The 16,656-nt window shown below is 44.5% G+C and overlaps 1 protein-coding gene across 4 annotated transcripts in view; it reads left to right on the top strand.

The window, feature by feature from the left end:
- TRPC3 (transient receptor potential cation channel subfamily C member 3) overlaps positions 1–16,656 on the top strand; it is an 81,306-nt gene that overhangs the window by 42,154 nt on the left and 22,496 nt on the right. For all 4 annotated transcript variants that reach the window (XM_084768635.1, XM_084768634.1, XM_084768633.1 and 1 more), the window contains exons 4-7: positions 8,170–8,334; positions 11,405–11,621; positions 12,850–13,083; positions 15,378–15,642. In XM_084768635.1, coding sequence (XP_084624761.1) covers positions 8,170–8,334; positions 11,405–11,621; positions 12,850–13,083; positions 15,378–15,642 — 881 coding nt within the window. The remainder of the gene's footprint in view (positions 1–8,169; positions 8,335–11,404; positions 11,622–12,849; positions 13,084–15,377; positions 15,643–16,656) is intronic.

The following is a 16,656-nucleotide window of genomic DNA, read 5'->3' as shown; positions in this document are numbered from 1 at the left end:
TTGACAGGATGTTCTCCACAGTTATGTGGAGAGTGGGGACTGACTCTGACATGAACTCTGGTGCTCCGTATTTGACCGCCTCCCCTTGGTGGGGAGGCCTGATGGCACTCAAAGAAAAAATAAGCAGGCTACCAAGATGAGACATGATAGCCTATGACCATATAGTAGAGGAGGAGGTCCCCCTCGGTCACAGACCTAGGGGAGGGGAATAGGGTGAAAGCGGGAGGGAGGGAGGAACGGGAGGATACAAGTGATGGGATAACAATTGAGTTGCAATCTGAATTAAATTAAAATTAAAACAAAACAAAACAGAAAACCGAAAAGGTGAGTGGGCCACTCATCCACAGGCATGAACGGGTGACACTACAGTCCAGAGGGACGCTTGGAAAACCATCAGAACAGGTGACAAGGTGGGGGAGCATCGAGGTCAAGTTAATGCCAATAGGTTCTTCTCCTTCTCAGGGCTCCCAGTGTAGGACCGAGGACTTCCTGATATCAAGGGCAAGCCTTCTCTGCATTTCAGTCCCCTCATACAACAGCCCTTTATCTTTTCTGTATTCGGGTTTAGTAAAATTTAAGTAGAGTAGGATAGCCAATCACACTGCAAACTGAATTTCAGTACCCTGAATGCTAACAGCATGGTGGCACACATCTGTGATCCCAGCACTTGGGAAGTAGAGGCAGGAGAATCAGGAGTTCAAAGCCAGCCTTGGCTACCTAGCAAGTCTGGAGCCACCCTGGGGTATATGAGACCCAGTTACAGAAACAAAACAAAACAAATAAAATAAAATGATGACAAGGCTGCTGCTTGTATGCATTTTAAGATACCATAACATATGTTCTTGTGTTGCTCTGTACTGCAAGCATTTTCCCTGTAAACCGGGTAAGATAGATGCTAAGGTTCTGTGTAGAAGGAAAGTGAGAGGTACCAAGCTAAAATGACATGTCTGATGGTGTAAGGTGCATATGGAGGTAGTCATGCCAGGACCAAACATAAAAGCTACAATTATTTTTATTATGGTTACTGCAGAAAAACTCTTCTGTGTTCTTATTCACTAGTTTTCATTGAGCTGTTAAATAATTCATGAAATTTATAGGTAAAATATTTCATATGGTGAAAAAGATCTCGGTTCCTGGAATTGGGCGGTTTAAGTATGTTATGTAACAGAGAAGGGGTTTTTTTGTACTTAGTGGAGCTGATGTCTTTGTGGTAGCAGCGTGTACCACTGTTCTAGATGACTCAAATTTGGTTCCTAACAACCATGTTGACGGTGTCACGACTCCTTGTAACTCCATCTCCAGGGGATCCACCGCGGGCTAACACCCCTACCCCACCACATGCATGCACATGATTTTAAAATAAGATACATCATTTAAAAAAAAAAAAAAGGAGCCAGGCAGTGGTGTTGCATGCCTTTAATCCTAGCACTCAGGAGGCAGAAGCAGGTGGATCTCTGTGAGTTCGAGGCCAGCCTGGTCTACAAAGTGAGTCCAGGACAGCCAAGGCTACACAGAGAAACCCTGTCTCGAAAATCAAAAAACAACAGAAGAAGAAGAAGAAGAAGAAGAAGAAGAAGAAGAAGAAGAAGAAGAAGAAGAAGAAGAAGAAGAAGAAGAAGCAGAAGCAGCTGACAAATCGCAAAGCAGCCACTGTGGTAAGGGTTATAACTAGAGTTATGGCCTGCTTATCAGTGGGCAACCATGTCTTCTGTTCTTCCGTTAGTACGTTTACCAGGACAGGCAGTAGATTCAAGCTGCATGGGTTCAAGTTCTGATGTCACCATGGTTCTTGACTGGCCGTGGGCTACTCCAGCAAAGTGGGAAAAATCGCAGTTATTTGAGATTATGCAAGATGATGCATGAAATTATCACAAGGAACTGTTTTGTGATGGTTACAAAATATTAGCTCACAGCATTTCTGTGACAAGAATTTGTAGCAGAGCGATGGCTCTTAAGCACGTTGAGGTCTCAAGGACAATGTTCCTTTCCTTGTTCTAAGCCCCGCCCTGAACAGCTGACTGACTTATCAGAAAAGAATTTAGCAAAGGATCCTTGGAAGCTCACAGAATCACAAGGAAAGCAAAGGGGCAAGCTTCTAAGTGTTGCCATGTGTGCACATGCACGCACGCGCAAATACACATGCACCCATGCACACGCACACTTCTGCCACAATACAGAGAATGTTTGTATGTGATATTCAGGGGATCTGGGCCAGTCATTAATGACATGTGAAGATTTTCACTAGAAATTGAAATAAAACAACTTGTCAAGGAACCGATTGGTTCTAAGATAACTGAATTGCTGCTTTGAGCATTCTTCCTGTGAGGTCTCCCTGATGATTTTGAACAAGACTGATGACAAGCCAGTTTTAGAAAAGTGTCCAGACAGAGTCAAGCATCTCGCAATACGAATCTCTTTTCTTTGGCACCTGAGAGGGGAGAATTGATTTCAGTTGTCACAGGCTTTTTATCATTGCATTGAAAGTGTCATATTATCAGAAGGAGACCCTCTGCGCGGGTGCTTCTGTTAACCGGCCCACCGTGCAGCGTGAATGCCTTACTCAGTTTTAACCTTGTTGATGTTTAGGTTACGATGCATGTGGTGTCATCAGCCATAAATGTGTCACCAATCAACATATGTGACTTTAAAGTTAACGTTTATTAGGAAAGGAATTTGATAGAATATAATAATATTAGAAATCTCGAGGGACTGGAGAGATGACTCAGAGGTTAAGGGCACCTGCTGTTCTTGCAGAGAACCCAGGTTTGGTCACCATTACTGACATGGTGGTTCACAACTCTGCATAGCTCCAGTTCCAGGGGACCAACACATCTCTTCTGGTCACTGTGGGCACTAGGCACACATGTGGTACACATACATACATGCAGATAAAACACTTATGTGCATACCATATTTTATTTTTGGTTTTTTTTGAGACAGGCTTTCTCTGTGTAGCCTTGACTGGAGCATACCATTTTTTAAAATTATTTTAAGAAATAATTCCTGAAAGAAAACTACAGTTTACTTGACAACATATCATTTGGAACTTCTGCACAGTAGAAAAATCATCAACAGAAGCTAAAGGAAAGGGGGCTGGGGAGATTCCTCAGTTGTTGTGAGAATTTGCTAGTCTTTCACCTACATGATGGCTTACAACCATGCACATGGTATACATACATTCAGGCAAAAGACCCATATACATAAAATATATAAATCTAAAACACTGAAGAGGCTGAGGTAGGAGGACCAACAGGCCCTGGCTAGCTTAGGGTCCATATTGAAACCCGTTTCAACCCTCTCCCAAAATCAGTAAGTGCTAGTATGCAAGCCTATTTTCCTGTTCACAAAGAACAGTTACAGTGCTTGGTGACGTTGGTGACATCAGTAATTCTATGCTGTGTCTTTTCTGCCGTGGATATGATTTGTTCCCTTTGAGCTCTGATTCCAATCCCAGCCCTGGACTGTTCTGTGATGTGAAAGCTGAGCTTGGTCTCCTCCTGCCCCACCCCTCAATCTATACCTTCCTCGTGGTGAGCAACTCTTACTCTAGGAAATTTGTTGATGGGATGTGGTAGGCTATTTAGTCTGTAAAACTAGGCTCAAGAGAAGAGTCATTTCCGGAGTTCTCCCCGGTGCTCCAACTTCATCCTCAACAGAACAGTAGTCTAAAAATTAGGCCTGCTGCGATATGGACACATTCCATTATCCACAGGGTGTTTCTCTGCAGAAGGTGTGAGGTGGCCCAACCCTGAGCAGGGCAGAGGAAGAATGAGGAATGGGAGAGTGGCTAACTTAACAATGTCGTTAAAGGCAAGAGGGGGGCTCCCCCAAGAGTTTTGCACAACAGTACCCGCTTCAGTGTAGTTCAAAAAGATGGTCTAACATGTCCGCTTTTAAATATAAATTTATTCAGTTGTTTTCCATCTCCTGCACTGATTTGTGGTTCAGCTTACATCCTAGTAAGGGTGTGTGTGTGTGTGTGTGTGTGTGTGTGTGTGTGTGTGTGTGTGTGTGTGTGTGTGTTCTGTAATGCTGTTAAAATTTTTGTTCCATTGAAAGATTGAAATGTTCTTATGTGTCAAGCGTTCTCTCTCCGAATCAGAAAACCTCAAATCGGGTTATTATTTTTGTAATGACTTCAATTTGCTGGTCCACTGAAGTTGGGAAACAGCATACAAACCTGATGCAGCCAGCTGTGGCAGTGTGGGATCATAGGATATTTTCCTAGGAAATAGAGTGATTTAAGAGATAAAGGTCACTGCCCTATTTTGAAGTTGTAGAAAAGAAAGAAAAAATTTCTTGATAGATTGGGATTTTCTGCTCCCACTTGCTAATATTTGTTAATATGTGCCTTATGTATTTGTATTAGAAGTTCTAAATAGTTGGGAGAACTCTATTTGTATAGATTCAATAGATATGGTTTCATATATCTCAAGAAGAGAATAAGTTGTGTTCCTATTTATATGAAATAGGCCAGTTAGGCTGCATTTTATAACAGGTAAAATGCTAGGGCTTAACGTATAATATGTGTTGTCGGAATGTGGTGCAAGCCACAAGGGTCGGTGTGGGTTGTCTCATACACTATGTGGAAAGGGTAGTCACTCACTGCCCTAGTGCACATCCTCAGATTCAAAGATGACACTATTGGGGGGAGGGGGAGGGAAAGGTCCAAACCAAAGCATTATTTCTGAGTGGCTCAAACTTATAATCCCAACAAGAGTGAGGCTGAGGCAGGAGGATTGTTTTCTGTGCTAGGCCAGCTTGGACTATAGAGTTAAGACCCCTGTCTCAAAATCAAAAAACAAACAAAAGCAAGCTGGCGGGATGGCTCAGTGAGTAAAGGTGCTTGCCGTAAAAGCTTGGCAACCTAAACTCAATCCCCTGTGTCCTGGTTGGCTTATCAACTTGATGCAAGCTACAGTTATCTAGGGAGAAGAACCTCAATTGAGAAACTGGCCCCATCAGATTGCCTGTGGCAAGTCTGTGGGGATGTAGGAGGGCCCAGCCTCCGACCAGACCGCAGACAGATGGTCCCGATGCCCTACCTTCCCTCAGTGAGAGAGAGTGAACTGAGAGTTGTACGTTCCTTTGGTTATGGTGTCTTAGCCTGTAACCAGGTAAGACTTCCAATGGAGGGACTGGGGACACCAAGCTAGCCACAAAACCTCAGAACCACAATTTGTCCTGCCTACAAGATGTGCACAGGGGACGGGGTGGGGATGAGAACAGGAAGGATCAGGTGGGGAGAGGACAGAGGGAGAGAGTATTGGGAGAGAGAACTGGATTGGGGGGTTATCTATGGAAAGATCTAGAAAACTAGGACAATAGAAATACCTAGAAATCTATGAGGGTCCCCTGTGCAATCCCCTCCCACCCACCCTCCACATGTCTAATCTATTTCCCCTTCTCAGTGAGATGCAAATGTTCCCCCTTGGGCCCTCTTTATTACTTAGCTTCTTTAGGTCTATGGTTTATAGCGTGGTTACCCTGTACTTTATGGATGATATCCACTTATGAGTGAGTGCATGCCATGTTTGTCTTTCTAGGTCTGGGTTACCTCATTCAGATGATCTTTTCTAGATCCATCTATTTGCCTGCAAAATTCATGATGTCACTGTTCTTAATTGCTGAGTAGTAAACGTACCACAGTTTCTTTATCCATTTTTTGGTTGAGGAACATCTAGTTGTTTTCAGTTTCTGGCTGCTACAAATAAAGCTGCTATGAACATGGTTGAGCAAGTGTTCTTGTAGTATAGTGGAGCATCTTTTGGATTAATACATGCATTTTCCTCTTAGCCATGTGGATACTCTGTACCTTGTAGAAGCCTTTGGGTTGCCTCCTCCCCCAGAAAAGTGCATACTTGACTCCTCAAACCGTAATCTGAGAGGATGGCACCTGTGGCTCTCCTAGTATGACCAGCCCCTTGCCCTCAGCCTGGCTGGCTGCCGTCTTCCGAGTGGAGCCATGCAGCTTCTCACTAACATGGAGACACTTCCACTAACATTCATAAAGATGGTGTTTTGTTGTCTTGACAAGGATGTGGAGTTCAGAGATTTGTTATAATGGGGTTTTGGTGCACTTATTGACAGCCTATTGTGTACTCTAAAGAAATGAGTGTTTATGACTTAAAGTGGTACCAATTCTCCTAGTTTTGTCTTGTGCCCAGTGCCCAGTGCAGTAGCTGGTTTAGTAAGTGTGTAAAGCATTCTGAAGAATGAATGAATAAGCATAACAGACATTTCAGGCCTGCAGAGGGAGGAGTGAAGCAGGAAAGAAATGGTCTACATGTAGCACAAGGCAGAAGTGGAGATTTGGGGCTCTTCACAGAATCAGAGGGTGCTTCACACAGAGCTGGGATCCTTCCGTTTAGATTGTGCCCACAGCATTTCCCAAGAGGTCACCTAATGACTACATTAGTGTGTGACACAGTTTCAAAACTGTGAAGGGTGTGGTGGCTCACACCTTCAATCCCAGGATTTAAGAGCCTAGGCAGGATCCTAAGTTCGAGACCAGTTAGGCTCATAGTGAGTAAGACCATGTCTTTTTTTTAAATTATTTTATTTTTTATACATATACATTTATATAATTGCACATACATACAATAGATTACCTATGGCAAGAAGAACTGTGACACAATCAGGAATTATATAAATGTTACATTCTTAGTGTTTTGGCTAGTTGTATTTGGCAGCCCTGAAGAAGACATCTTTCCTATCTTGGTGCATCTAAATTTCTGATTGTGAATCAATCTCCATCACATATTGTCATTATCAACTTAGAACACCTATCTAGACCTAAAAACATCTTAACCTCTAAACAATTAAGCTTCATTGTACAACTAAGCTACCTGGTCTTCAACCCCCTCAGAGACTTGAGAAGGAGTAAACTTGATTATCTGAGTATGCTGGGAATGCAGGTTAGTAGCTTTCCAAATGAGAAGATGACAGAGACAGTTTTCTACCTGACTAGTCACCCAAAACTCTCTATAATGTTGGAGCATCTTCTTCAGCCTTCTGGCCCAATATATCTGACAGACATATTTGTGAGACCCTGTCTTAAAAGAAAAAAGAGGAGAGAGGGGAAGGCAGTAAGTACGTAGTTTAGAAAGAAGACCTAACATACACTTGGCAACCAGCAGTGGTGGGATAAGCAGTTGGGGTGCTGTCACAGGCACCATAGTTAGAGTGACTTATAGACAACAGAAACTCACTTCTTGGAGCACTGAGGCTTGACGTTTGAGGTCAAGATGGCAGCAGAGCTGTTCCGGGCGAGGCCCACCTATTAAGCCGCACTGACTTATCTTTGTACTACATGTGGCAAAAAACAGAAGAGTGGTATTATACAATAGCAGCAGCAGCAGCAGCTCATGATCTCCATCCCCAGGCCGCAAGCGTGCCCCAAAGCCCTGCCTCCTATGGCCAGCACATCGGGAGTTAGGAGTTCAAAATGAGAATTTGGAGAAGACACACTGCATTTGACCCAAACCAATACTGTTTTCACACCAAGTCATCCAACAAGGAAAGTCATTGCTAGGCCAGCCCGGGCTACAGTATGATACCCTGTGTCAGAAAAACCAAAAACGTTTTAGAGTCAAGATGCAAGCACGTAGAAACTAAATGCACAAGGTTTTAAAGAGAATAAAAACAGGGCTAGAGAGATAAGTCAGCGGTGCTGGTGTGGGCCCTGCAGAGCGCCCACTGGCTCAGTAACCACTATGCAGATTTTGTCATACTCGGGCATAGTACACACAGCTCATATGGGTGCCGTTTATGTATTTTTCATACTTGAAGGTATTTTAGGAGGAAGTCATAAAATTTAGTAACATTTCATCTTACTCCTAGTCAGCAATAAGCATGATAACCGATTTCCTTTTTCCCTTTGAAATGAATGCAAGGAAGCTGACAAGTGGCATGGGGGGGACATGCTTTCCCAAAAGAAATCGCATGTCGCCCACTGCCAGAGAGGAGTCAGTGACCAGGAACGACTGTTAGTGAGGCAGCATCAGCCTTCTACTCTGGTGTCCACCGTATTTCTGAAGGGAATCTAGTTCGAGTAGTGAAGGGAAGGCAGAGGAGGTCTGAGCAGGCTATGTTCCGGACAGATGTGCGCGTTGGGATGCCAGCTGTGGGCAGGGCATGGCAACATCTCTTTCCCTCTACTCCCAACAGTTTGTGGCTCACCCCAACTGCCAGCAGCAGCTTCTGACGATCTGGTACGAGAACCTCTCTGGCCTTCGGGAGCAAACCATCGCTATCAAGTGTCTGGTCGTGCTGGTCGTGGCCTTGGGACTCCCGCTCCTCGCCATCGGCTACTGGATCGCACCTTGCAGCAGGGTACTGGCCTCTCCCGCCTTCCCTCTGTGGTTGATGTAAGGTGTATCTCCGTTGGGAAAATGCAAAAGCCACCTTTCGGATGCCCTCACTCTTTGGCTATGCATTTTAAGTGACTCTGGAACACAGATTCTGTTCTTTAGTGTGTGGATCAACCCAACGATAGAACCCAAATGGTTTGGTACTAGCAAGAGGGATGGGCAGGAATGACATATTAGGGCTTTTAGGTTAAAATCCTCATAGTAGACAGGAAGGAATAAATGGCCGGAGTGGAGTGGCATCTGTGCAGTTGCTACTGACAGCGTAAGGAGAGCTTGAGGTGCTGGCTAGAAGGGTAGGACACATCTGTATTTGGTAGTGCCCACAAGATAGCTAACTGTTGTCAGGGCTCTCATCTGGATGCTACTCCACTCCGGCTGAATATTAAGCACATGGATATCAGTGGTGTTATTTAACCTTCGGTCATGTCCATGGTGGGTTCTTAAGTCCTTTCTTCTTCCAGAAACTTCCAACATGTATAGAATTGGGGTATTGTGCTTTCCTTTCTCTTCCTTCCCTTTTTTTTTTCACCCTGCTTAATTTTGCTTTGACCACTCTCGTGCCTTTCTCCTCTCGACCTGCCCAAGCAGAGCTAATTTGTGATTTAAAAATCCCCTACACATGATGTGGAAGAGACTATGAATCACGCTAGTAAGAGGCACTTCGCTGAGAAGGAGCCGCCCTCCGTCCTTTAATCTTGAGTTTATATTCTCAAGTCTGGTTTTATTTCATTCAGAATCTGTTTCAGGTGAAATGAGTCAAGGTCACTTACAAATGGCCCTGTAGGTCTAACGCTGCCCCCTTGGCTCAGCAGCCTCCTCCGGGCTGGCGGACCTATACATGTGTGAGAACGTTGGTCCATCTCACTCCCTTTTTGAGCTGCCCCGTAAAAGGTAGAAAGTTATTCATTCTGACCAAGTTTGATGATTGCTGGATTCTGTGGTGTATCTTGGAGAAGTTACGCTACACTTCTTTAAATATATAAACACTAATGCCTAGAACTAAATCACATAAGAGCCTGTGGTGAGCAGAAATTTATATCCCAACCAGTTTCCCTTCCCGGAAGAAATGCCTCACAAAGTTCTGGTACCCAGTAGTCTGTCTCTTTGGGTATCTCGGTCAATTGGAGCAGGTTAGGGTTGCAGTAGACGTCTTGGGGTGCACGTTTTACCTCTTATAAAATGATAGCTGACTCCGTAATGATGTTCTATCACAAGAAGAAAAAGAAGAAGAAGAAGAAGAAGAAGAAGAAGAAGAAGAAGAAGAAGAAGAAGAAGAAGAAAACCGTAGGAATTTAGCCATTCCTGGTGCCGTTCATAGCTGTGCTTATTACGCAGAGTAAAGAGATAGCTTGAGATTTCGCAGGTTGGGGGTACCTTCATTGATGAGGTACTTGCCTTGCATCCACATCCCAAGTTCTATCCCTAGAATCCATATATAAAGCTAGGTATGAAGGTGTGTGCCTGCGGTCTCAGCGCTGGAGAGTGAGAGCCTGGAAGGCCCCTGACTAGCTGGCTAGCCAGTCTGTCTAACTGGTGAACTCTAGGCCCAAAACCAAAGTGAGAAGCGCAGAAGAACAGCACTTGGTGTTGGCCTCCAGCCTCTGTGGGCGGTTCTTAGGCTGGGGACAAAGGTCCGCATTAGAGCATTTGCCTTGTGTGCATGAAGCCCTGGCTCCCATACTGTAAGAAAACAAATCTCCACATATAACCCATTTTAAATATGACTGTACTGCTTTACTTTCATCTTATTTAAAGTTTTAAAGATCAATCATAAAAGCAGACTTCGCAACTCCCAAACAACAGCACGGACCTCGGTAGTAATGCCAAACACAGCCCAGGCATAGCCTCTGCCGCTGCCCCAGCACCAAGTTGTGTGGTTGCATTGTAGCTTGTTTCTCTGTGTCCAATATGGGAGGGCACAGCTGCCTGTGTGCACGTATGTTCAAATGTTGAAATACTTGACATTCTTTAGTCATTTGTTGATAGAAAATTAAGGTTCTGGACATTGGTTTAAAGTCAGTCTTCTAAATGTGACTCAAATCCTTTTTTAAGGTCACAGACTAAGGGTAAAAATCGGGCTCTGCACGTGCAGGCTAGAGAATGTATTTGACAAATGTATCCAATGTTCCCCATCCCTGGGCTGTGGGTGCCCCCAGGGACAAGAGAAACTGCTTCTTATTTCTATTAGAACATGAGACTTTTAAGGGCAGTAGGTCACAGGATATTTTTAAGGAGCCACCTTCAAATAGTTATTAGATGACCCTTAGAAGTGTCTTCAGTACGTGCATCATTTTCAGAACTCAGGCATTAGTATTTTTAATCAAGTTAGCCTTACTTAGAAGTTTCAATTATTATTATATTTCTATAATATAGGTAGTAACTGATAAGATTTATCTTGAATCTAATAATTTCTTTCTTTTAAAATATGATGCATGGCATGATTCTGGACTACTTGGAAATAAGAACTAAAATGTGTTTACATTGTAGCAAATTTTTTTTAATCTTCAGAAAAGCTTTAATGCTGGATATGAGCCTATACGCTCAGGTTTCCTTTCCAGGCCTAAGAGCCTTGGCTTTCATGCAAAAATAAGACTAAGAGCCATCTCACACACCAGAGTTTCCAGAAGGGTGCCAGTCACTCACCGCGGTGTGCAGCAGAGTAGAACTTAGAAATGGAATTTCCAAGACTTTTGAAATTGTTATTTAGAGGATAATCTCCCTAAAATGAATGGTTTCCACTGGGCATGCCAGTCAGGGAGTCCAACATTTTGATCCTGTTACTTGATGTCTACAAGTTCGTGGACCAACACTTATAACTAACTACCCTGGGAAACATGGCCCAAACGTTGTAGGTTGGACAACCCTGAACAGTCTTCCAAAGCAAACAGAAAGTGTTCCGACTTCCCTTTTCCATTCATTTTTATCCTTTATGGTGATTGTCGCAAGTAAAGGTCGAATTTTCTAGAACATCTCCTCCTCCCACTCTTCTCCTCCTCCCTTCCTTCTCCCCGCCTCCCTCTGTCATTTTACAGCTGGGGAAAATTCTTCGGAGCCCTTTCATGAAGTTCGTGGCACACGCGGCCTCCTTCATTATCTTTCTGGGACTGCTCGTGTTCAACGCCTCCGACAGGTTTGAAGGCATCACCACACTGCCAAACATCACGGTCATCGACTACCCCAAACAGATCTTCAGGGTGAAGACCACCCAGTTCACGTGGACGGAAATGCTGATTATGGTCTGGGTTCTCGGTAAGCCTTTTAAGTTCCCTAATTTCCATCCCCCCCCCAAAAAAATAGTCCCTGAAATGATTGCTGTTTTCTACTAAAACTGTTGCGTCCTATACAAATCAGAAAATAACTAAATGATTCAATAGTAGATAATGCTAAAAAGGTATATGCTGACACTAGATCATTTGCCTGGGCCTAATTATTTAATTGAAATACTTTCAACTGAAAGGGCTTCCTTAATATTGATTTAGTTTCGGGGATTTTAGGAGTGCTTCCATTGTCAGGACGTTTGCAACTTTACTTGTGATTGTGCATTTTGAGCAGCTGTGTTAAAGGAAAAATTTGAAGTAGCATGAGAAAAAAAAAACTTCTGTTCCATCTCAGGAAATGGACCCCCTATGTGCATTGAGTCTTTCTGTGCCCTGGCCCCACCTGTGTGTTCCCTGCTGGGTTGAGTGGGTAGGTTAGTTCTGCACTCGGTCCCCTCCCGGCCTCAGCCTCAAAGTTATTGTGATCTTTCTATTTCTTTTTAAAATGTTACACTGTGTCCAATGTGGCCCTTGGGTGCCTGCCTCCCACACGTCGGGCTGTGAGTGTAGCCCAACACATCTGTAAATGACCTCATGTCACAATACTGAAAGGCTGGACACAATCTGTTAAATTGAGTCCTTCATCCTTTTTTATTCATAACATTTTCCTCTAGAATTGCGTTTTTTTTTTCCGGATGATGTTCCTGGCTCCCCAGGAACCAGTGGAAATGGGAAGAGAGGTTGGGGGTGGGGATGGGAGGGGCAGGAGTCATGAGTGTCCCTTCAGGACAGGGGCTTGGTTCCTCTTATATGTCTACAGGGACTTTCTCATCCGGGGTTTCCTTGTGTCCCTACATTCCGATGATCTAACTTAATTAGCCTCTGATTTCATAGGCTCCCTTTTCTCTCCTCCAACAAAAGCCTCACGGAACAAAGCCTCGGACTAGCAGAGGTCCGCTTGCTTCTTTCCTACCCCGTTTCCTGTGTTGTCAGCACACACGGGGTTACATGAGCAGCGATGCCGGTGTCACGTGTGTTTCTTTAAATCCCGTCTCGGTGGAGTCCATCAGTTCCCAAGTGGAAGCTTCCTTCGCTCAGCTCCACCAGGGCCCTGGTACACTCAGCTGGTACCGCAGTTTCACCTTTCCTGGGTATGGACAGAGTTGGCTCCTGAGCCTCCGCGGTGAGTTCTAACCCACAGCCTCTGGCTTCCTGTGCAGGGATGATGTGGTCCGAGTGCAAGGAGCTCTGGCTGGAAGGACCCCGGGAATACATCGTGCAGTTGTGGAACGTGCTTGACTTCGGCATGCTCTCCATCTTCATCGCTGCATTCACAGCCAGGTTCCTAGCTTTCCTGCAGGCCACGAAGGCGCAGCAGTATGTGGACAGCCACGTGCAGGAGAGCGACCTCAGCGAGGTCACGCTCCCACCGGAAGTCCAGTACTTCACCTACGGTGAGTTGTTAGCTGCAGGGTACTTTCTTGTTCCCGGAGGGGCCTTTTTGGAAAGCATGCTCCCCTATCGGAGTTGGGGGGTCTTCTAAGGCCCCCACAGATGCCAGAAACCACCGATAGAACCAAACCCCATATATGCTGTGTTCTTTCTTACAAGTAAATGCACGCTTGTGATAAAGCTTCATCCGTAAATTAGAGAACATAATGGATTAATAACTGATAAAACGCACAAATTGTAACTATACTGTAATAAAAAGCTTCTAGCATCACTGCTTTCTCTACAGAGACTGTCAGTCTGCTAAGCTGCCCTGCTGCTCAGGCACTAAGGGGCAGGCAGCCCATACGCAGTGGATACGCTGGACAGTAGGTGACAGGTGCCCTCTGAAGGACAGAACCAGTGTACTGTTGTGATGCTTAGCAGCCTGGGCAGTTTAAAACATATAAACTGTTTGCTTCTAGGATTTGCTATTTGCTATTTTTAGACCACACTTGATTGTCAATCACTGAGATTATGGGATGGCAAACCACCTCAGCTTAACGGGCAACCATTGCATGCTTAGCATGAGAAATGTGTAGAGTGTTTGTGGGCAGTGGGAAGAAAGCATCAGCTCTAGACTCTGAGAAATTAGACGCTCAGTGTCATGGAATAAGATGCCTGAAAACTCAGCAGAGGCAGGATGTAAGCACTAAAGTTCATACATAGGAGAAGGTTGGCTGTGGGAACTGTAGACACTGGAGAGGAAGTTGTATCTTTCTCATGGCAAGGACGTCCAGGTGAAAGGACACTGAAGCCAGCTTTACCAGCACACGCCAATGTTACGGAGCTGTGACAGGCAATTTTCATTGTATGTTAGTCAGGCCTGCAATCCCAGCTACACAGGAGGCTACACGAAGGATCACAAGCTCAAAACCTGCGGGTGCTACAGTTCAGGGGCAGCCAGGGCAGCTTAGTGAGATTCTGCTTATTAACTAAACAAAAAATGCATAGGGACTGCATAGTCCTAGAGTGCTTGCCTGGCCCAAATGCCACAATAAATTAATTATAATAGAATCAATTATTGTCTGACACACAGTTTATGGATAAGAAAGCCTAAAATACCGGCTTCAGAAGTATTGTGGCTGGAAAGAAGCCCCCGCAGGTGTGATTAGGGCTCAGCGTTATGATTAGTACAGATACTCAAACATTTTAGGGAGTCTCCAAAATATGCAAATTGCAGTGTGTGCAATTTAAACACATTATCAGTCATTATCAACAAGCGAGTATTGTAATGTACTAAGGACACTGAGTCAGAAGAGCAAATGGGCACCACTTCTAATTAAAGCATCTTAATCTTGGCTTAGGTAACACATGATTTTGACTGTTTCTATAAACAGTGTTTAAATTTATTCGCCTATATTTAGTAATCGTTGGCTGGAGAGGAATTTATTAATGCGGGCTTCCCTACTTCCTTTATGCATCTTTTTAAACTTCTCTAAGTCTGGGTTTCTGTTTTTATAAAAAGAGGACTAACACTGGGTCACTGAAGGAAGCAGTGTCCAACATATGGTAAACACTCAACAGATGTTAAACTTGTAATGCGGTTGCCTATAGTGCAGCCATCCTTTTGAAAATGATCAGTTTGCACAGAATTAACCATTTATTATTTAACTGGCTTGCCAGGGAACTAGATCCACTGTAGACTATTGGGGTCCTCACTCTGGGTCTACAGCTACCATATTTACACTTCCTGGGTGCCTGCCCCATGGCTCAGATCTCACAGAGTCAGCACTGCTTTGATTTGGTGATAGTCTCCCGCCTTGTGTCAGTTTCCTTGTGCTAACTGACAGATGAGTTGATTTTTTTTTTTTTCAAAACAATTCTCAGCGAGGCTTTGCCTACAGCACAGCAAAACAACCAGAGCTGACACCTAAGGGGAGAGTGGATATGAGTCGCCTCTTGTCCTGGACACAGTCCATGTCCATAGAACATAACCCCCACCCCTCCCTCCCTCCCTCCCTCCCTCCCTCCCTCCCTCCCTCCTTCCCTCCTTCATATTTCATTCTGTTTCTGTGCAATGTGAGGCCATCTTACTGTCTTCATAATAGGGTTTCATCCATTGAAAGTAGATGTTGTTTGTTGTCTCTCGTTTCACGTAAGAAATAGAACCTGGGACAATTAATTACGTCGCCAGTAGTTTCAACTGAAGCAAGAACCGCCTGACTGTATAATAGATCTGTTTGCAGCATTTGTTTTTGCATAGCTAGGAATAAATTTTTAAAACACCGTTTTTAATCTCTCTCTCCCCCGCTTCTAGCTAGAGATAAATGGCTCCCTTCTGACCCTCAGATCATATCCGAAGGCCTCTATGCCATAGCCGTGGTGCTCAGCTTCTCCCGGATCGCATACATCCTCCCTGCAAACGAGAGCTTTGGGCCCTTGCAGATCTCGCTCGGAAGGACTGTGAAGGACATATTCAAGTTCATGGTTCTCTTCATTATGGTGTTCCTGGCGTTCATGATCGGCATGTTCATACTTTACTCTTACTACCTTGGGGCCAAAGTCAACCCTGCTTTTACCACGTAAGTAAGCCTTTGTACTAGAAACGTACAAAAAGGAATTCTAGCAGCTCCAGCCCGTGAAAGACTGTCGCCTGTCATAATGAAGCCGTCCTCAAGAGCAGAAAAGCAGTGCGTAAAGCCAGTGTCTGCAGCCGGTCACACAGGTCACTCTTGGAGTTCAGTGAGATCTCACTACAAATTTGGTCAGGATGTGGAAAAATACTGGACCCAAAGGGCTATTTTAAGAAAATTGGATGGCAAGCGCCTAATAGCGGAGGCTAAATTTAGCTTCATCATTTTGAAGTCTGTATTACTCCTTTCAGCTTCCAATGTTTTCATCAGTAGTGAGTACAGAAATAAAATACAAGGGCGGCTCCTGGGGGGACAAGGCCGGCTCCACCCCTCGCCCCGAGGAGGCGTGTCATTCCTGAAGCCTTTCTCGCCTTACCCTCACAGCCACTGTCACTGTAAGGTCCCCCCTGTCACATGGAGCTATCCCAGCTGTGAGCTTCGGGTGGTCACGGGGCCCCGCCCTGTGAGTTTCAACCCTTGCAGGCAAGAAAACCACAAACTCCCACCACGTTCCCTTTGTTCCCCATATTGCCGTAGCTGCAGGGCAGCAACATAGTAAGTTTCCTGTACATAAAGTTTAGTATCATGACCTTGGAGACATCAGAACCATTCTAAAGTTGATTTTTAAATGGTTATTGTAGGGCAGGTCTTAAAGGTAAAGGAGGCCAGAGGTTCATTTAATGGTAATAAATGAAAAAAAAATCCTGTGACTCCATTGGTGAAAGGTCAGGGCCCCACACAGGGTCTCCGCACCCCTTTCCTCTCAGTACTTTTAATATGCCTGACTTTTTTCCTTCTCTCTTTTGAAGAGAGACCTGGCAACACAGTATAGTGGAAAGAAATGGGATGCTGCTGGGATGTCTGGCAGGCCAGGATTTTAACACAGTTCTTCTATTTTCTAACTGCGCCCTTTGGTTAAATTACTGAGCACTTTTCACTGTCATTTTCCTCATTTTTAAAATA

Source organism: Acomys minous, assembly GCF_964271855.1.
Source record: "Acomys minous genome assembly, chromosome: 19".
In the NCBI taxonomy this organism is placed as follows: domain Eukaryota; kingdom Metazoa; phylum Chordata; class Mammalia; order Rodentia; family Muridae; genus Acomys; species Acomys minous.
Note: the sequence above shows the minus strand (reverse complement) of the source record. Positions and strands in the feature narration are given on the sequence as shown.